This window comes from Nuphar pumila, chromosome 3 (assembly GCF_984573655.1).
Source record: "Nuphar pumila chromosome 3, dmNupPumi1.hap1.1, whole genome shotgun sequence".
NCBI classification, from domain to species: Eukaryota; Viridiplantae; Streptophyta; class Magnoliopsida; order Nymphaeales; family Nymphaeaceae; genus Nuphar; species Nuphar pumila.
In genome coordinates, this window is record NC_143251.1 from 7,067,819 (window position 1) to 7,089,227 (window position 21,409).

Sequence of the window (21,409 nt, forward strand, 5' to 3'; positions counted from 1 at the left end):
TTGAGCTTTTAAGACTGCTTCAGTGGATTAAGGCAATACTTAAGATCGTACTCATGTTGGTCAATATACATGGTCAAGATTTACTTCAGCTAAGAACACAAAAAGCCTATGATACGCTTCTTCTTTTAGCCACAACCAAGAATGTTACAGTTTTCTCAACCTACATGATTCAACCAATAGGCCAAAGAAGCTGGAAGTTTTGCTATACACGTTTGGCTTTGCGGGCCTGGAACTGCAGCAAGTCGTTTCACCACAGCCTCTCTCTCTCTCTCTCTCTCTCTCTCTCTCTCAAGCTGCCAGGTGTTCTTGTTGACGTTGATGGTGTCTCAATCGCAAACCAAAATCAGCTTCTTGCAGAGGCTGGCCTAAACCAGATGCGCTCGCACTGCCCACACGTTCTCGGATTATACTCGTTTCATTCGTCTCCGTAACATCCTCGCCATAATTGTGCAGCCTCCGCCCAATCAAGTAACGATCGTCTCTTATAGAATTATGCAGGTTGGTGAACCAGGTATGGAACCTCTTCACACAAAAGCACATCAAGGAAAGGAGGAGACAACCCAGCCATGCATAACGATACACAGCAGAGTTCACAATCAGCGGATAGCCCAGCACTGGGAACACCCCCCTTGCAAAGACGTACGGTACACATAATGCTGTCAAGAGCTTCAGGAGGATTGGAGCAACAATCTCGCGCAAAACCCACAAACCGCGCAGCCGCCAGAATCCATCTGCTCTTACCTGCTCAAACTTGATCCGCCAACTCTCATCAACCAGAGGAGTCATCTGATCTAGCATAACCTATCCAGACATGAACAAAATAAAATTAATGTGATACAAGTTATGTCAGTTGTCAAAGGACTCGATGGATGCAAAAAAAAAGTTGATGATGACAGTGGTGGTAGTGATGACAGTGGTGGTAGTGATGACGGATCATGAAGATGCTGATGACAACAGCAACAATGACAGCAATTTTTTTTTTTTTGAAATTTGTCAGAAACAATGGGATTTGAACCTATGCCACTTCCAAAGACCAATGACTTATCCATTGAGATAAGACCTCTCAATATAACAGTGACAACAATTATAATGTCAACAATAACGACAATGATAGTGAAGTTGGCGACTGCCCCAACAAGCTGATAATTCATGATGATGACCTTGAGGATGAGGATGGTGTCATGCTCCATGATGACGATCACACGTATATTATGCATCCAAGACGGTACACTTGCTAGCAATAAAATCTAGCTCCTAGCCTGCTAGCAATATGATAAAAACCACATAATTGCCACAAACGGCAAACACCAAGTAATTACCAGTCGTGTCCAAATCTTAAGAAATATGATCCCCAACGCCCAGTCCTGATACAGAAGGAAAACAGGGCTCTCATCCACGGGCACCCTCAGTGGAACTATCACCAACAGCTCAAACAGCAGGCCAATCAGCACTGGAATGACAACAATCTGTATATGGTAGCAAGTTAATATACAATTATAAACCAAAATGATGAATGCAATCTAATCTCAAAATATAACACAAAATGTTAGATGCAACTAATTTAATAAATTTCTTGCAGTAACAGACTCACCCATATGGATAAGAGAACAGAACTTTTAAGCAAAACAGCGCACCACTTAAAGATCTGGTTCAGAAGAACCCCAATCCTCCGAGCCCTGAGATATCCAAAGGAATATCTAATCCCAGCAATAGAAAGCCCCATAATATGACATCCAATATTGAATGTATAAATATCTGAAGGAAAAAACAAGGCAACGCAATTAGTTTCCTAAAAAAACAAGTTTGAAGAAATAAGCAAGGGCCCATAATTAGTTTCCCTGAAAACAAGAACCCTGAAGATGAAACGATTTCCTCAGCCATTACCATTGGACTTGATGCCACGAGTAATTGGGAGCCGGGGAATGGCACCAAAGACTGCACGTCCCAGGGATACTGGGAGAACTATCAAGGCTGAGTTGAGGAAAAGTAGGGTTAACCATGCTAACAACAATAACAGCACGATGCGAACAACAAAACCATACCTGCCAATAGACGCATAAAAATGTATCAATGTAACAGCAAACTTTGTTGGATCAAGAACAAATCTATCACCAAATCAGCATGTCAAACACCTACAGGGCATAAAAGTATTTGGTTCCTAAAAGAGGTAACAACACAAATGCAGGAGAAAACCATTTCCTGGAAATTCTGCCCACTCACTACTTGACTGAATGTAGTGTTCAATAATGGGATTTTGTGGTGTCAGCAAATTTCATAGGCAGAGACCCAAGGATTTATGGTGCCTTTACTCAAAAAAGTTCAGTTTAAATGCTCATCCAGAACCCATTGGGTAATCACATGCTTGACCACATATGTAACACGGACTTTTCTAACCGGGCACCCACGCGGGTGCAACACTTGGACATGGCTTCCTTTGTGTGAGGTGAAGTCAACCACACTGAGGTCCATTTCTGTCCAAAAGAAAATTCGGTTAACCTTAACCAAGTTCAGTTTTATCTATATTATACATAAATGCACACGCATACACGTAGTGTTAACTTAAAACTGTTAAAATTATATTTATATATATATCCTCCCTGCACCCCTAAACCCAAGTTTTTTTAAAGTGCCGCATCCGCACCTGCACCTATGTGACATAGTTGACCACATATGCACAGCATTTTTTCGAGAAGTTGTCTCTAGTCTTGGCTTTCAGTGAAGATTCAAGCATTAAGGACTTTCATGATCTATTATAAATAGGTAAAGCTGATGTAAACCAGAAGCAATGTAAGCTAACTGCACATATATAACAGACCAGAACAAGGTGAATATTAGGAATTGAAGGATTCATAAAAAGCCCATTTGTATTGCATCAGTCATTGGACTTTCCCAAGCAGAAAATACTTCAGGGTGGTTTGACTGCAAGGATATATATATATATATATATATATATATATATATATATATATATATATATATAGTATGGTCTTGACTATATTTCAACAAGGCAAAATCTCAGGATCTTCTATGTTTTTGGAGAAATCTCTGGAAAATTTCAGCAATTGAAAAAATGATATAACAGAATAAGAAAGAAAAGAATAGGTTTATATAACTATCTTTTTGCTTAAATGCAAATAAATGACAAAGAAGTTTCAATATCAAAAGGATAAAGAAAAAATAGAAAACCCATGCTAATAATATAGAGAAAAGAAACAGTACAAAATTTAAAGTATTATGTAAAGATCATGATAATATTGCAATAACATTATGATGTAATCACCATATTTTCACATTTCTTATTTTTTTTAAAATATCACAAATCTTTTGCCTATTTAATTTATTTTATCATATCACAATAATGTCATGATATTTTCAAATATCACACACACACACATATGGGTTAATATTTTGTGATATTCAAGGTACAGAATTATATGAAACTATTGAGATGGAAATCATGGGTTCAAGCTTCATCGACTTAATCTGACCACATAGATGTGTTCAGGATGGTTTGTTTGCTAAGGATCAAACCTTGCATTGTGTTATTTCAATCCAAGAATATGATTTTTTGAGTCATGAAATATTAGTGCATTGTAGGCCATTAATTTTTGAAGCCCTTAAAAAACCTGCTTATGTGTCGCATTCATATGATTCAAAAGTCATTTCCCACTAAACAATACTTGTAGATCACATCCATAGGATTTATTCTACAAAAGAAATCTAAAACCTATGATTTCCAGCTCAATAGTTCTATATAATTTTGTGCCTTCAATAGCACCAAATATTAACCCTATATATATATATATATATATATATATATATATATATATATATATATATATATATATATATATATATATATATAGAGAGAGAGAGAGAGAGAGAGAGAGAGACTTAAAACTGAGATATCAATCTATTACTATGTGAGGCTGAACTGGAAAGAAAATAATTACAAGAAAAATAAAAATATAAGCTACATATATAGTTGAAAACCACTTAACACAGACATTTTTAAAAATAAAATAAATGGAATTATTCTCCCAATGTATTGAACGAAGAGAGAGGGAGAGGGAGAGAGAATCAAATTTAAAATCTTGCTGCTGAATCTATGGAGAGCATAGCTCACAGACTAATAAAGTGTGGAATGCTGCACACATGTAATAATTCTTTGAAATAGTGAAAAAAGGGAGTAAGAGCATGGGATTTGAATGCACTATCAGGGTAGAAAATAAGCCTTACATGTTGACAAAATGCTACTACTTACAAAAGAATTACACATTAAAGACAGTTCTCGAAGACTCACTCTTCAGCATCAGCCTGTTCATCACCATCTGATGCTTCAGCAATGTCCAAATTTCTGGCCCTATGTGCTACTCTGTCAGGATCCCTCCTTGCTGCTTGAGCTACCAACGCTCTCTCATGCAATTGAACACCAGCTCGTTGCACATCATGCAGCCTTTCTTCCCTTACGTGGCCTGCATTTCCATTTTCCTGTCCACTATTATCTTCAGGTCCTTGCAGCAGAAACTCGGTTAATCCAAGAGCCCAACCAACTAGACTAAACCATCTTCGAAGAACTACTTTGATTGTTGTCCGAGGCTTGAAGTGTTCCATAGCAAATGGCAGACAGATTTGAAAAAGGAGCATATCTGCTGGTATCTCAGTAAAAGGATCAGATAGACTGCAAATCAACAGAAACAGTTGAAGTCATATTCAACAAGGGAAAAAGGACACTACTTAAAACCAGTTCATAGAGAACAGCAGAGGGAAAATTTGGACTTCAGCATAAAGTAGAAAACTTACCTAACATCCAAAGGGAAGACAGATGGCGCCATATACATGGCAAGCTTGACAGGCAAAAATACCAGCATTACAATCAAGCTCCCATAAACAGCGACTGATAGAAGAACCCGACGTGCATGCTTGTGCACAGGGTCATCAATTAAATCACGGAATGGATTATAATTAGGATCTGCAGGATCACGAAGAAAATATAGAACGCCATTGCGCAAAACCTACATTAAGCAATGAAAAAATAAGTTAGAACAGTAGTAGATATGCCCATAATATTGCATCTGCCAAACACTAGAAAATCATGCAAGCTTATAAACAAGCAATTGTAAAAAGTACCCCTCGAAGAAGGCTAACAAAAATGCTTATTTGCAGCATGTAGACGATCCCTACAGCCCAGTGGATCAAGGAGCTTGCCAAGGGCGAGATTGAGAAGAACTCAACCCGCTGTGCAACTGTAGACCCAAACATCTTGATTGTGCAAATATCCAGCCACCAACCGCACATTAATGGAAAGACCCCAAGCTCTATGACTAACAGAAAGGCAACCTTAACCATAGTTATCAAATGCCTCATTCCAGCAAAAAATTGCCTCAATATAGATGGAATTGCTTCTGCTACAGAAGCAAGTCCATAAAGCCTGCCCATGGTGAACGGCTCACCCCTGCTGTAGCGGATCAAAGCCAATAGGCTTAGGTAAAAGAAAACCACACAAAATATAAACATATAACCAACAGCAAGAGTTGCGACATCAGAAAGGCGAATTGTTGATGTTGTCCCCCCTAAAAGGCTTGTAACGTCCAATTCACTGGTGCTTGGAGCATCAACTAGACTGGTCATATCGAGAGAACCTGCAACCTGGCCAGCTAAAGCAGCAGTGACACCATCTGCAGACATATTGGCAACAGAGCCAAATGCATTTTTTAGCATGATGTTTGCCAAAGCAAGTGCTGACTCTGTAAGAGGCATAACTGTTGAACTGAGCATGCTCGAGGATGTGGAGAGAATTCGAGATGCATAGAAAACTAAGAGTCGCCCAAATGAAAAGGGAAGAAAAATTGCGACTCCAAGAAATATTGCATTACTTGCCAAAACCTGCAAACAAAATGAAAACAAGGAACTGTCCATAAACCACCTAATTACCAACTGGAAAATTGTAAAAATGGCTTCTCTCAAAGCTTGTTGATGGTCAACAGCTTTTATTAATTTATTTAAATGCAGTTTATTCAGTGATTAAGATAAACAACAAGCCAAAAGCAAGCACCAAGGAGTGCATAACCTGATAACAAAATATTGCCTCCCCTAAACCAAAAGAAAATAGGATGAGACCACGGAGCAGCATAAGGACCAGATGGCAGCCTGCACTGAGATGACCTAAAAATTTTGCCTCATAAGGCATCTAAATATTTATACTGCATGCAAAGTTCACCTAACAGATATTAATGAATCAGTCTTCAACACTAATGCAGGCCATAACTGTAATATATGTCTGATTTGAAATTTAGCATCGAAAATAAGTATTGTGTTGCAGTTTTGCTAAATGTGTTATGGGTGCTCAGAATGTTCTATTATATGCCTGACAGACAGAATGTCCTTAAAACGGATCGGAGATAAAAGGGATGATCCTCAAGAAGAAGATAAGGACATCAGGAATAGAGAAGATAAGGAAAAAAAACATTTACTGTCTGCATTACACCCAGATAAGGGAACTGAGAACCATCACCTTAACATTTTCCATAATTAAAACATTACTCTCAGGTAAGCTTTTAGTCTAAATAAGTGATGGACTCACAGTTATTGCATTTTCAACCAAATGAAAAACTGGCCCTTGCATGCCAACAAGTTCATCAAAGGGCACGTCCTCTGCACCATCTGCATCATCAAGGCCATCAAACATTTGTTCAACATGAGCTTCAAGACGAGCAGCCTGCATCTCCAACCGGGCAGCAACATTTTCTGCATTCCTAATAATCATTTGACCCGCACCAGCAATTCCTTGGCCTACAGCAGCAGCATCACCATTTCCAACTCCAGGCTGAATCCTATTGCCAGGCCCAGGCCTCCTTACTGCACGATTACCCTGCCTATCAATAGCGTCCTCTTCTCTATCTGCATCTTGTCCTCCAAGTTCCCAAAGATGCCTAAAGTAATCTCTCAGAGAAGTAGCTCCAAGGAATATAAAGACAATACTGGCAGAAAGTAGAAACCCGTGCAAGCAATCTGTAAGAATTAAGGCAGCAGAAATGCGACCCAAGAATAACTTTTGGGCTTCACCTAGGCTCCTCACAAAAGTCAATCGCCAAAGCCAGAAAGTTATGAAGGGTATGATAAGAAGCCACACTGAGAGCACAAAGGAAAGGCGCAAAAAAAATTGAAGAACATGGTATGCTTTCATTGCAATCCCAAGTAGAAACTCCTGAAAGGGAAGCCTTGATGGAGCATTCTCAGCATAAACCGGGGAGAAAGAAAAAGCATGTTTGCACACCTGCAAGGATATTCACAGAATCATCACATACATCTCAGTACAGAATTCAGAACGTGATTCAAATACACAAGGAGACCAATGGATACAGAAAATTCTTACTCCAGATACTCAACCAAGACGGCATAGATGGCCAAAAAAAGCAACAGGGTAATAATACATTTAAAAGTTGATAATCAATTACTTCCTTGCATAAACAAAAAAAAAGAACAATGGCAAAGGTGGCGCTGCAAAAGGATGTCTATAGCAATCTGATAAAAGGTAAATCAAGGAGACCGAACTAGCTCAAAATTGAGAAAAAAATAAAAGAGACATTGTTTCTATACACTTCAGAGAATATTGAGAAAAACCCTTTGCAAACGAACCTCAAACCCAAACTAGGAAAGGAAAAATGGACCTCATAAAGTTAGAGACAAAAGAAGGATAATCTAATCCCGCAATCATAAAACCAAACAACTTGTTGTAGAAAAGTTTGGAAGTAGAGAAAGATAAATGCAAAACCTAAGACAAAAAAAAGAACCTAGCCATGCGATTCCCCTAAAAATTCCTCATACAATTGTACGGGTAAAACCTATTCTGAATACGTGAACTAAGCCAAGGGCACAAACTAAAGCAGAATCAAACCCTAACCAAATTTTCACTGCAAAAATCCTTTCAACAGTCACATGGATCATCAACGCCCAGAGGAAGAAAATGCGAAGCACATAATCGAAGACGAAGTACACTAATCAACCCGAGACCGCTCATTACGTAAAGAATCCTAGGGTTTTTCACCTGCTAAATTTCCAACGCAAAACGAACAGATGCACCAGAACGAATAACCTAACTATCACAACAAGGATCAAGCACCGCATTAAGCACACAAGCCTTCAATAAAAAACCTAACCCTAGCGAAGCAATTAGCAATGGAAACAGAGGAAAAAGAAGCCTATCATTTCCGCAACAAAAAGTCTCAGATAATTAACCGAGATAAATGATCATATCGAAAGGGAGGAGGAAGAGAGAAAACACCGATCGAGTGAAAGAAAGACGTACCTCGCAATGGCGAGCGTTGCTGTGGTTGAGCCACTGGAGGAGGCAATCCTGGTGGACGTACTTGATGCTGCCGCTGCAGGCGCAGGGGTAGCGCAGTGGGTTGTCGGCGTCTCCTGGGTTCCGGCAGATCCGGCAGACGTCTTCCTCCTCTTCTTCCTCCTTCATGCCCCTGAAACTCTCAGGCACGCCGCTCCGCTCCGCCGCCGTCGTCTCTATCTCCATCGTCAACACGACGACGACGACGACGAGGAAGAAGACGAAACCCTAACAATCAGGGGGAGATGAGGGATTTCGCGTCCTGTCGATTCAGTTCGTTTACCGCGAGCGAACCCCTCCACCTCTACTTCCCTCTTTTTTTTGTTTTTTCTTTTATTATTTTCTTCTGAATTATCCGAGTATATAATCGGGACTCGGAACGACGGCTTCTGGATGGATGATAGGATATTTATTAGACGGGTCTCTTAAAAAATTGAAGTTTTAATTGGGATCCGGATCTGCAACTATAGAATTCTAGGTTCATTTAGAATTGGCTCTGGCCTAGGGCATGAAAACATGACTCGGCCCAAATCCTATCATAGGGGCTGATCCATAAGTCCACCAACCTAAAACAAGATGCATTGGTTGGGTTGGTGGGAAGTGAAGAGTTGGAGCAAACCAGATCTTTTACCCAATCACCCAGAACTTTATTTTAGGAATATTATAATATTTTAAAATAAGCAATATTTTATAAGTACTACAATTTTATATAGAACTTTATCCTCTTTAAATGTATCACCATATATAATCACAATATTTTTAAAATAAAACTGATATTCGTGAGCATGGATCCGAAGATCCCAGATGATCGGGAGAGTCGGTCTTAAGGTTTGAGGCCCTCTTAAAGACCTCAAACTTCAAGACATCCTTATACTCCTTGCTTTTGATTCTTTTCTTTTCTTTTGAGAAGTGGGAGTGGAGAGGATGATCTTTGTAACTCTATATTTCTTGCCCACATGGGCTCCGCCCATCTGGTAGGGGTGGCTTGTGAATGTCACCAACTTGACGAGATGTCACAAGTTTGAAACCCACGGGTGGCATCTCTTGCCGCAAGACCTAAGCTGGGTGTACTCCCCAGTGGGCAGGGAGGACCTCAAGGGTTTTACCAACCAGCAGCCAGCCAATGTGCGGTTGAACATCGGGGGTGGGTGGGTGGGTGGCAGTTGCCTTGGACTATCGAACAAAAGAACTCTATTTCAAATAGAAAATAGGGTAAATTTCAACCAAATTTGGCCACATTTGGGTACATGCCTCACCAACTAAGTTCATGCCCCAGCATGACCCGTAATCTCACCATCCTCAACTTAATAATACTTTCACCACCAAATGCCATTCACGTGATACACTGCATGAATGCAGTACCTGATTACCACAAAATAATCAAGTTTCAGCACAGAAGAACCAGAAAGAATTTGAAAGAATCATGTAAACACCCTCATGCACAGCACAGGCTCAGGCGCATTCGATCAGATACAAAGTGCTCCCAGATCAATCTGTCCTGAATCAGACTCAAGTGCGAGAACACTAGAATGGGCTTCGGCCTTTCCACGCCGAACCTGCTCCTTCCTCATCCTGTTTGTGACAACTCTCTGGTTCCTGGCACAAATTCAACAAGACCATCAACTCTCCACCATAAAAGCAAAAAGCAAAAAGCTCCATCCGTCTTATAAATTTTCTTCACCATAAAAAGTAATTGAATAGCAAACAGGCAACATTCGCACATGGGGTCACCACGAGTAATACAGGATGAACAACTAGAACATATCCATGCTGTAAACATATAACGGTTCGTTCATGTACAGGCATCACAAGTAATGAATCAGCCAAAACAGGTACATTCAAATGGCACATAACACGTGAGCAAATGATACGAGGATCATTAATTCAGGAGGTGCTTACATTTCAATTCGTGCAAAAGATCTTCCTGCGGCTGCCCCGCAACAAGCCTTGTACTTCTTTCTAGAACCACAAGGACAAACCTTATTTCTTGGGGTTTTCTGCATCCAACAGGGAGAAGAAACATTAACAAAATAATGGCAAGACATCTAGGAGATGCAACAATGAAAAATTGCAAAACAAAAGGAAACCTTCTCTTCATTGGGCAAGACGTTTTCATCTTTCTTTGGTGCAGAATCAGCAATATCGTTGCTTTCACAGCTAGCACTCTGATCAATCTCATCAGTTTGTTCACTGGTGGAACTCTGGGAATAACCTGGACAGAATGAAATTATATACATCAGAAACTCATTAGAAGAAAATGCAGATAAACAAGGAAAAGGATGTTCAGACCTTTTAATACAACATAGGGAAGACTAATGCCAAAATTATGCAGGATGCAGATATGGTCAAATTCACTAATCTTCTTTTTCCACAAATCTAGAGCCAAAACAGGATTTTTTTTTAGAGGGTATTTAGGGTAAACAAGGTGCATTGACTAGGCCCCAACTATATAAAACCAAGTGTCATCATGGTCTAAGACCCTTGAGCTTGGATTTACTCTTTAGTAAATTGACTATTTTCATCTGATGTTACTATTTCGGCATAGTGTGCCATTTTGAAGGTCTCAATGAGTTTTATGTAACCACAAGGACCACTGGACAAGTCGGGTTTGGTTAGTTCATGAACTTTTTAACAAAAGATAAGTCTTACCTTGAGTTTAAACATTGGACTGAACCAAGTCAAGCTAAGATGAAGAGTTTTGAAATTGGACCTAACCATGCTGGTCAAAGCTGTCCTAGAAGACTAACAGGGACCAAAGGTTTGCGATGTTCAAAAAATCGAATTTAAGGAAAGCCTTTAGGTACCCAAAGATGAAAATACTAGTAAAACGAGGAATTGTTTATCACAGGATGTAGATGTTTATGTTACACCATGTGTGCACCAAAAAACCAAGTGATTGGCAGTTGGCAAATAAGAGAGAGAGAGACTAATAAATCTCAAACTCGTCAAGATCAAGCTAATGGCCTAGTAGGGAATGTTGTAAAACTGGCTCTGGAAAATCCATAACAGTGCTTAACAAAAATAGCTTCCAATATTCACTAATAATTAGACACCTATTCATCAATGATAAGGAACCTCAGAAATGCAAGTACAATATAGGGTAAGCATACAGAACACATACATACAAGATGCGAAGGTACAAAGGAATAAGATGACATAAACACAAACGTAATTTATACATAGACAACATGAACATGGTACCATACTCACCAGCACATTGATGAAGAGTATCCAAACCATTAGTCACAAATATTGTTCTCGGGAATTACTCAGCAAGAGAAAATCTCGGGAGATTTTGAAAAAAAAAATATTTTTCTCAGAAAAATCTTGAGAAAATCTCGGCAATTTAAAAAAGAAGAAAAAAATGAAAAAAAATAGAAAATGTGAAAAACATATTATTTTACACTTCTAAGCACTAAAAATTGTTAGCAACAATATATAAATGAGCTGAGTATCAAAGAAAAAAATCAAGTACCAACTATTCACAATCAAGCAACAATTATAAATTAAAAACCACATTTAAAATAATAAATGAGCTTAATTTCAATGAAAAACAGTCCAATACAAAGCAACAATTATTAAAAACGATAACAGTCAAATATCAACTAGTTCGTCTATCTTTTTATTTTAAGATGAAGGACAAAGGAAAGGGAATCATGAGTTGATCACTCACCATCCACTTTCATTTTGCAGAACAGGAGAAGGGTTCATCAGTGGTGAGTCGGTGAACCTTCTCCCACCCATACCATTTTTGATAGAGAGGGAGATGGGGTCATGGTCCTTATGGGCACACCCCATATATTTCTCCTTCTATTTTTTTTTACTGAACAAAACTCAAAAAGGGGGAGGGTTCAAACTTCACACGGGACGATGAACCTTCCCCCCCTCAATGTTGAGAGCCAAGCGGAGCCGGATGGAAACTCAATCCATTCCATCTCCTGCATGAGAAACAGGAGGAGCAATGGCTCCTCCCAAATCATCACACACACACACACACACACACTTGCCGGCATGATCGGTACTAGATATGGTGTTTCTGAGGGTTTGGGGCCTTGCCCTAACCTAAGCCATGAGAGAGATAGTGAGGAACGGGCTTCACAAAGTTGCACTAGAGCCTTTATCAGATAAGCTTCTTTTGAGGGGGGGGGGGTTAATTCTTTTTGAGTTGAATGAAAGAGGGTTAAGAATAAATCCATATCGAAGGCGGAGAGAGGTGTCTTTCTTTAGCATGAAAAATGGCTCAATGCCTAAAAGCCCTTGAAATGAATATTTCTGGCTGGGAAAAACATTGGCCATTTTATTCACATTTTATTGAAAAACTTGCAAAACGCAAGAATTTTAATATAGGTGAATTTTGAAAATATCGTGTTCAAAACACAGAAATTTCGGCGATCATTTTTCTCATGTTTTTTTTGCGAGAAAATGAAAAATTCGCCGAGATTTGTGACTATGATCCAAACCAAGGTACTAATACCTTAAAGAATTGAATCACTCACTCGAAAGGACACCCAAGTTCAAAATAGGTCTCGACCAAACAATCATTAGTTATTAGTCATGCACAACACAAAGGATAAGAACAGCTGTACAGCACACTTAAACCCAAATGAACAATGCCTTTTGGATTGATAAATAAAAGACACTTGCAACTGCAAAAAGGGTTCATTATAACTAAAGATAACCGAAAAAAATCATAGGAATCATACTTGCACAATTTGTAGCATCATTTGGAGTTGTAGCTTCATTAGCATCAATTTGAGTTGTAGCTTCATCAGCACCCTCTGCTACCAAAAATTCAATAGCAGCATCAACATTTCCATGCACTTCCTGCAAGACCTGCATTGGGACACGAAGTATCCCTGTTTAAGTGAAGGTTTATATGCTTTCTGTTCAGATAATGCAATGCCGATTAGTGCATTGAAAATCAAAATGAAGAAATCTTCTCAAGATTCCAAATCAAGCCTTCAACAAAGCCGAAAACAATAGTTTGTGGGCCATGATATATGGCTACCAATAAAATGGAGGAAAACCTATACCTGTTCCACTCGTTTGAGATCTTCACATCCACTACCACTCATAACAATTTTGATTGCTGATGGATCAACAACTGCCCTTCCACTATTCATAGATTTAGCCTTTTTGACTGAAACTTTGGCTTGACTGGAAGCAGAAAGATCAGCATCAGCCTAGCGGGAGAGTGGTAAAAGATACCAATAGTCAGTCCCATATTGAGCTTAAAGGTATGAAAGCACAAGAAAGTTCTTAACATTCCCACAACAAAAGCACATGTTTGATGACAGTTATGAACCTCAATGATGATTGGTTTAGCTGGCCCATCACAGGGGTCTTCTTTTAACCGAACACTATTATAATGCTCCCCATCATGATAAGATCTGTCGAGGTAACAAAAGCATTTCTTTGTAAGGAAAATATCAAGTATAAATACAAGACTCACAAAGCACATTACTAGCAGAAATTTTATTTAACGCAAAACATTGAAATACCCCAAATCAGCAGAAGAGAATAAATCATATAACTAAAATTCTCTATAACTAAAATGCCTACAGGTCAAACTCAAATAAGTGACTACATCAGCAACCAAAGTTCTAAGTAGTTATGCTCTACAGTTTTGCTGTTCCAAAAGTCAAGCCTCTAAAAAACAAAGATGACCTTGATAAGATTGTGAATGATCATTCCAAAGGTCAAACTCCTCAGAGCTAGTAGAGAAATACTCTTACTCAGCTACTGCTCGTATGGTATCCGACTTTTTTTCAGCAGGTAGATACATACCTAACATCTTAGAAGGCACAAAAACAAGTCAGGTTTTACCAAGGTTGCCAGACTAGGAAGTGGAAGCGGGAAATGATACGGGAAGCGGAAGCGAGAAGGGAGGAATAATATATATACATATATAAGAAATGAATGGGAATCAAAATGAAACACAAATAAAAACTAAAATAAAAGTGACTAATACTAAATTTCATGATTGTTTAGCGTAAGAATTACATTTTTAACAAAATTTAAAAACGATGACTACCAATTTAGAGAAAGCACATGGAAGTGACTGAGAAGAGAGAGAAAACACATAAAAACATGAAAAGTTGAGTAAGAGAACATATAAGAAGAATATATGAAGCATGTGGAAAGCATAAGAGAAGCGTGGGAGCTTTGAGGTTCTCATCAAGTTTCGGAAGTGAGGAATAGTGTGCTTCTGAAGAGAGGAGTATGGTGCTTCTGAACCAAGTTTCCGGGAAGCGGGTTTCCCACCTATCTAAGAAGCTTCCGATAACTCTGGGTTTTACCATAAGCAGCTATCTAGATTGTAAGGGTTGTTCATTGCATGTTGCAAAGTTGCCATGACCCAAAAACTATGATAGGGTAGTGTAGGTACATTTGAACAAAACCAGCAAATCATATGATTGGAACAATTGAGGACCACAAGTCGTACCCACGGTAGAGAATCCAATAACTATAGTTCAAATGACCGGCATTGCTTGCTTTAAATAGAGAACCAAAATGAGTGTTGCAGTTATATAACAAAAATGGCTAATAACATAAAGACATATGAGATGACTACACTGTTATGAGTCCTCACAGGCTTGATAACCTGTCTGCTCAACGGGTATAAAGCATCTGCAATACAAATTAAGAAAAAAAAACAAATGACAAGAAGGAAATGTTGATCTATGCCTGATCATCAGTTGGTGAGTTCTCATTTCTAGATAGCCAATTTTATCAACAGTCACAAAATGTGCATAAGGATGAATTTTATCTTTTTTAATTTTTTTTGTTTGTTTGTTTGTCTTTGAAACATCAGCCAAAGATAATAATAATATTGGAACAAAGGGGGTTACAAAAGATGAGACGATAAGCAGATTTCCAATGACATGAAGGACCAATAGCAACAATCTTCTGCCTCTATAGTGAAAAAATAAGTTTTCTGTGTTATCATAAGCGTAAAAGGGATGAATTTCAGCATACAAATCAAACACTTTCAGTGTACAAATTGATAAAATTCATCTCCAAGACCTCATTGAGTCAATTACATTACTATTTTGCAACTGAAGCAATAACAATTCAGCAGGATACAGCAATTATTCATAGAGTTTAAAGAGGACAATAATCAAAACTCGATCCAGCAGTTGCTAGTTTCCAAGAAAAGAAACTGTAATTAAATATGGGAGTTACTTACAAGTGAATTATGGGAGTTCCATGGTCAGGGAAATTCTTTATGTACCAGCGAGGTGACATACTCTGCATTATAAGCATACGAGCAAATAAATCACAAGCTCTTGTCACAAAAATTAGTTCAAGCAGCTTAACCAGATGTGAGAATGTCGTCCAGTTAACACAAACACAGTTATCCTACTCAATCAAAGATTTATAATAGTAGCATTGATTAGTAAAATGATGTTGAGCAAGAACCAGATGTTCCCACTTGCGACAAAAATATATTATATACAATTAACTCTATGACCCAAGGTACTGGTGACCTGATTCAGGACTCAAGTGTTCTGTATGGAATGGCCAGATGCCCAAAGTCCAAATCCGCAGTTGCAACTAAAGCAAATTGAATTAGTATCATCTTTGGATTGCACCAAGTGATCAATGAATTCCTTAACACAACCCACCTCTCATACTATATAAATCATTTGCAATAAAGCGATGAACCTATGCAAGCAAACCTAGGCAAGACATGAGGCCTAGACTTGAGTAGAATGCGCAGTTTCCTGATCTTAAACCTCTGTCAAGGGAGGTTTGTACCTCATGCCTCAAAATGAGTAGGTGATGCGTCAGAGGTGTGCCCACTATGGAGCCCTTAAGCTTACACCATTGGTAGGACATCAAAAACTCTAGGTACGTACTTTGTGTCGTACTCATCTGCACCAAAATTGATTTTCATATTCAAAAGTACGCGGTAAATGTGTGTGCACGTATGTGAAATCCATGCATTATCTTCAATTATCTCTTAAAACCTACATAATGGAAATAAGCTCTTGGTTACAATTTCAGACGTTCAAATTCTTGAACTGCCATATTGATGTTTGGTCTTACAAATATTTAAGTGCTGTTCAGGGGTAAAAGATATCATATGCTCAATCAGAATATATACTGGTAAGGTATACTAAGGATACTATATTTGCTTTATGATTTGAAACTCTTTAAAAATATCAACAATCATGATATTGAAACTTTACATTTTGTGCTTAGTAGTGCTAAAGAAAAAATGGAAAAAAGATATTTCACTCACTCGATGTATGCAAATATTGCTATGACAAACAAGGGAAGCGGCTTGGATTTCCATATGACCTGCCCATGTACCATCCTTTTCCATCAACTGACAATATTCATCAAATGGTACATCATCCTCAATAAAAGGCCCAAATTCCTCGCGATGCTTCTGTCAAGAAACAAACCTGCCATTAGAAATACTCAGATAAGCTATTTATTTATTGAAGATGTAGGTCCGTACAGCAAATTGTTTATGAAGATCCAATTATCATCAATAATGAACATGAGCCAACAAATTGGGCTATCACGATTTGTAATGATCAAATAAGAAATTTCCCCCTGAAAAGGAAGAAATAGAACACAGTTATGGCAGCTTTCTATGAAACATATAAACCGAGCTTGGAAAAATGCAAAATTAATTATGACAGGATGGGCTAAATCAAATAAGAAAATATCAAAAAAAATAAAGGATTTCTTTATGAGTAAAAAAATAAAGGAACGACGAGTGATAAACCATGATTATGGTCAAATAACATGAAAAAAGGATCTAATAAAAAAATTTATCCTAAATAAGAATATACAGAAAACCATAGTTACCAGGAAATGAAATGGATATGAGAAGCAATGCATGCAGCAGAAGCGGGAAAGCGAGTGCTAAAAAGGTAGTATGAAGCGAGAAGCGGGATATGGTTGTGAAGCGATTATTCAAGCGCATGAAAAATAAAAAAGAAACACATATAAAGAAATATGAAGGGACGGCAAAAGCAAATAAAAAATGACATGAACACAAGTATAAAATCATATAAAACCAACATGAAAACTTGTTATAAAAAATTATTACCTTTTAATATGAAAAACGTAGAAGTTAGGGAAAAGTGAGTGGGAAATGACAAGAAGCAAGAGGGAAACATTAAGAAAGCGAAAGGGAATCGGTTTTGGAAATGAGGAGGATGTGTGTTTCTCACTAAAGGGAATCGAGTTTCCCATATTTTAGAAGCGGATTTCCCAAAGCTTCCGCTTCTTTTGAGGAAGTGAATAGTTTTCCGCTTCCAAAGTGAGCTTTCCCATATAGCAAGAAGCTTCCGGTAACTATGCAAAAAAAAAAAACAAGTACATTATGTAGTGTGTTTTTATAAATGATCAAATACCAACTATCATTGCCTCATATGTAGGCAAATGTTGAGATTTATCACAATGGACAAGGCAATGTCCTGTATAAAAGAACACTTGAAGTCTTTAGAATTGGAAAATTTGTCAATTGCACAATCGAGGAACCTTCAATACCACTCTTTCTCTTCCAGAAAATCCAGGCTAAGTCTAGTGATCTAGTCACATTTATATGGACTTTTAGGACATTTTTGACACACGGGACAAACCCCACTTGATAGCATGCTTTTGTATTGGATTGGGTCTACTAGTAATATGTAGGGTATTGAATTGTATTTTAGGGTCTCTCATGTCACGTATTGGATCCAAGACACAAATAAAGGGGTATTGGACCATGGATATACTTGGGGAAAGTCACCTTTGTATTTGGATCCTCTCACTCATGTATTTTGGCTCCAAGACCCATGGAGGGTGTGTATGGGGTGATTGGGGTTCTAGAGATGGGTACCTTGGTGTTTTAGGACTAAGTTTGCCTATAAATGGGCTCATTAGGTCATTTGTAGTGATCATCTTCTTACTTTGAATGAGAATTATCTCTCTTTGGCCCTTTAATTCCCTTGGAGTAGATTTGGTTCTAGCATTAGCTAGGGATTTGGTGCAATTGAGTTCCTCTCAATTGGGATTTCTTCACATTTCCACACAATTCCCACAATTTCCCTCTTCTTCCACTTAGCCGACCCACCTGTTCCTTCCAATTCCCCTCTAGTCGGTCCTAATTCCCCCATAATTCTCCTCCATCATCACCCTCACTCCACAATGGGCTACCACCGCAGCAGGGACAAAGCAGCCCCAATGGCAGGCGTCCTGCATTTGATATGTGCATGACAGAGCACCAGTTGCACCCCTAGGGGTGCAACTGGTGTGTTATAGACAAACGCCACCCAGCTTGTCCAAGCGGCGCTTGTCCAGCCAATCAAATGCACCCTTATGGTTGAGTTCTCATCTAGCCCATCCTCTGTTTTGTGTGGCAATAACTAGCTTCATCATATGGCCCCCCATGCCACAATCACGTTGAGGCTACAACAAAGATTGCCTAATGGCATTCCCCAGAGATTCATAATGCTACGCAGATTATTTTCATAAAGTGGATGTATATGTACAAGTTTTTCTTATCACAATCAAACTCTTATTACAATAACATTAAAGTAAATAAACTACCCCAGATGGTACAACTTCCCATACAAACATAGATATAATGTGGAATGGAAAAAGCAACACAGATATCTCATATAGAAGAGCAACTTCAATGGATCAAGAATGCAAAGTAGATCCTAAAACTGAGATGAAATAGGACCTTTAAGTTTGTTTCTATGGAACAAAAGATACACACTTATTCCACTGGAACAAAAAAATGAATGCATACCATGATATACTCAACCACCATGCGGCGGTATTTTCCATGTTCTTCCTCATTGCCTTCTAACTGATCTGCAATACCGCTGTAGATGATAAAAACAAGAAGAACAAACAGATCTCAGTTCAAACTCGGGTAGCCACATTACAAGCAATTAGCAACGAAATGACTCTAAGAAACATCATGAAGCACGAAAATAAAGTCAGATTCTGACCGAAAGAAACAGTTCCCATCCGCAACCAATGGAATCATTTTCAACCCAAGCGCATCTAACTGAGCAATGTTATCTGGCTTTCCATTTTTCTTGCCCTGTACACAAAGAATAAGTGAATACAGCAGAAACAGGAAAGGTGCATTAATCATCCGAAATACAAAAACAATCTACGAGTAACAAAAATTAATCATATTTTTTTATCACCATCAACTCAGTGGAGTGCTTCAACCCATAATTTTGTTAATGGGTAAGTAAAAATCGTTTTAATCAAGTAAATGAGACCACATGGGTGCGTATTTTATGCCTTATTTAGAAACGAACAAGATTCATAATCGCGAAACTTGGATACGAAGCTACCTTTAAGGAAAACAAAATTAAAAATAAATTATCAAAAAATCGTGATCGATTACATGCATAACCTGACACGGAGCTATAGCAATTGACATATAAAAAATCTGGGGAAAAAGTACGCACCCAAATATTACTGGAAACAAGAACCTGTCAAACAATCTAGACGAATTCGCATCACCCATTCATAGAGGTGCTTAAAGGGTGTTTGAATGCACTAACTTATCTGGAAAAGTAGAATCATTTAGGAAACCACGACTTGGTTAAGACCCAATTTCAGAACTTATCCATCTTTTCTGGATAAGTCGATGCATATAAACACCCACTTTAAGGCTTATTGTTTCTAGGGTTTCTGCATTCACTCTCTGACACGCACGCAGAGAGATAGAGAGAGAGGAGGGACCGGTGGAGGTTGCTTCTTGAGCTTGGGTTTTTGGTGCTTCTTCGCCTTCGCCTGAACCATCTTGAAACCCTAGCCGCCACCGCCGCTGCTGCTTCCAATTCGTGGTCCGGTGAGCGACAGTCCATGCGGTCAGAGACGAGTGTGAGGGAGCGGAAGGCGAGAGAGAGAGAGAGAGAGAGAGAGAGAGAGGGTTTCTTTCCTTTCCCTCAGGGAGTGTTTGGATCGGCGGATTTCCGCGGAAAAAAAATGCCACAGAGACCGTATCTAATTGGTTCCAATCAACGGGTCGGGTACCCGACTCATCACAGTGTACTCACACCCGCTCAAATAACAAATTGTCGGTTCGGATTTTCTAGGTCAGGAAAATGAAATCTCAAACTTGGATCTCTATAATTTTAGATGTTTACTTAAAAAATTCAGCTCGCTCGGGTGGATACCCGACAAAAAAGCTGAACCAAGCCGGGTACCAAGTAAAAATCATGACCCAAACCCGACTTACATATTGCTTTCATCAGGTTCTGGTCGACCCAAATATGATCAGCAATTTTATACCCATACCAAAAAGTTTTGAGTTCGAGTAGGATTGGGTATCTAGTACAAACCCAACCAATTGACACTTGACAGCCTACTTCAATGAAGTCACCTGTAGTCAAGGTGGTGCTTGGTAAGATGGTGGAACCTCATCTTATCCAAGATCCATTCCAAAAGATCATATCGGTTGGCTTGCCTCGTGGGAGGTCTCATAATGATTATGAGATGCAAACGGTTAGGAATCGGCTAGAATTAGCTAATATCAGATATGATTAATCGGATATTATAAAATCCAAGAAATTGACATGCCTAAATGAGACTTATGTCTCGACAGGTTCCTTGTCATATATATATATATATATATATATATATATATATATATATATATATAATTTTTTTTTTTTTGAAGCTCCATATTGATCGGGATTGCTAAAATAATTCAAGCATACAAGCACATCGGATATGCTCTGGATCATGAATGATACCTTAAACAAAGTATCCATTTCAATTTCATTCTCTGTGCAACAAAGTGCTCACTGGTTGGTTGTCATCATGATCAATTACAATTAAATATAAACATGTACGCGTAATATAATTAATTATATACATGCATAACTTGTTTTATTATACATCTTACCGCAATTGGATATGTGCTTCGAGGTAGGACTTTATTGGTTTCCTTTTTAGTGTCATATGTTTCTTTAGGTGACATATTGTGAAAGACCTAAATTATATATAGGAGACATAAGACTCTCGATAAAATACATAAAAGCATTGTTGTTCAACAATCCTTAACAAGCACATAGAAAAACACACACA

At 38.4% G+C, this 21,409-nt stretch overlaps 2 protein-coding genes across 2 annotated transcripts; both read right to left on the reverse strand.

The window, feature by feature from the left end:
• Positions 1–8,682, reverse strand: LOC149841793 (putative E3 ubiquitin ligase SUD1). The gene is made up of 9 exons (XM_089998694.1): positions 8,309–8,682; positions 6,584–7,276; positions 5,131–5,886; positions 4,804–5,015; positions 4,304–4,681; positions 1,885–2,042; positions 1,592–1,755; positions 1,320–1,466; positions 1–801 (listed from the first exon to the last, which is right to left on the reverse strand). The coding sequence occupies exons 1-9, from the start codon at positions 8,528–8,530 to the stop codon at positions 289–291; spliced, it is 3,243 nt and encodes a 1,080-aa protein (XP_089854820.1). The 5' UTR covers positions 8,531–8,682; the 3' UTR covers positions 1–288.
• Positions 8,683–9,541: 859 nt separating this feature from the next.
• Positions 9,542–20,267, reverse strand: LOC149841794 (SEC-C motif-containing protein / OTU-like cysteine protease family protein). The gene is made up of 11 exons (XM_090001166.1): positions 20,060–20,267; positions 19,309–19,403; positions 19,104–19,179; positions 16,593–16,742; positions 15,534–15,595; positions 13,650–13,734; positions 13,378–13,527; positions 13,048–13,177; positions 10,432–10,556; positions 10,244–10,341; positions 9,542–9,940 (listed from the first exon to the last, which is right to left on the reverse strand). Exons 1-11 carry the CDS (start codon positions 20,117–20,119, stop codon positions 9,811–9,813), a joined length of 1,161 nt encoding a protein of 386 aa, XP_089857292.1. The 5' UTR covers positions 20,120–20,267; the 3' UTR covers positions 9,542–9,810.
• Positions 20,268–21,409: the final 1,142 nt, after the last annotated feature.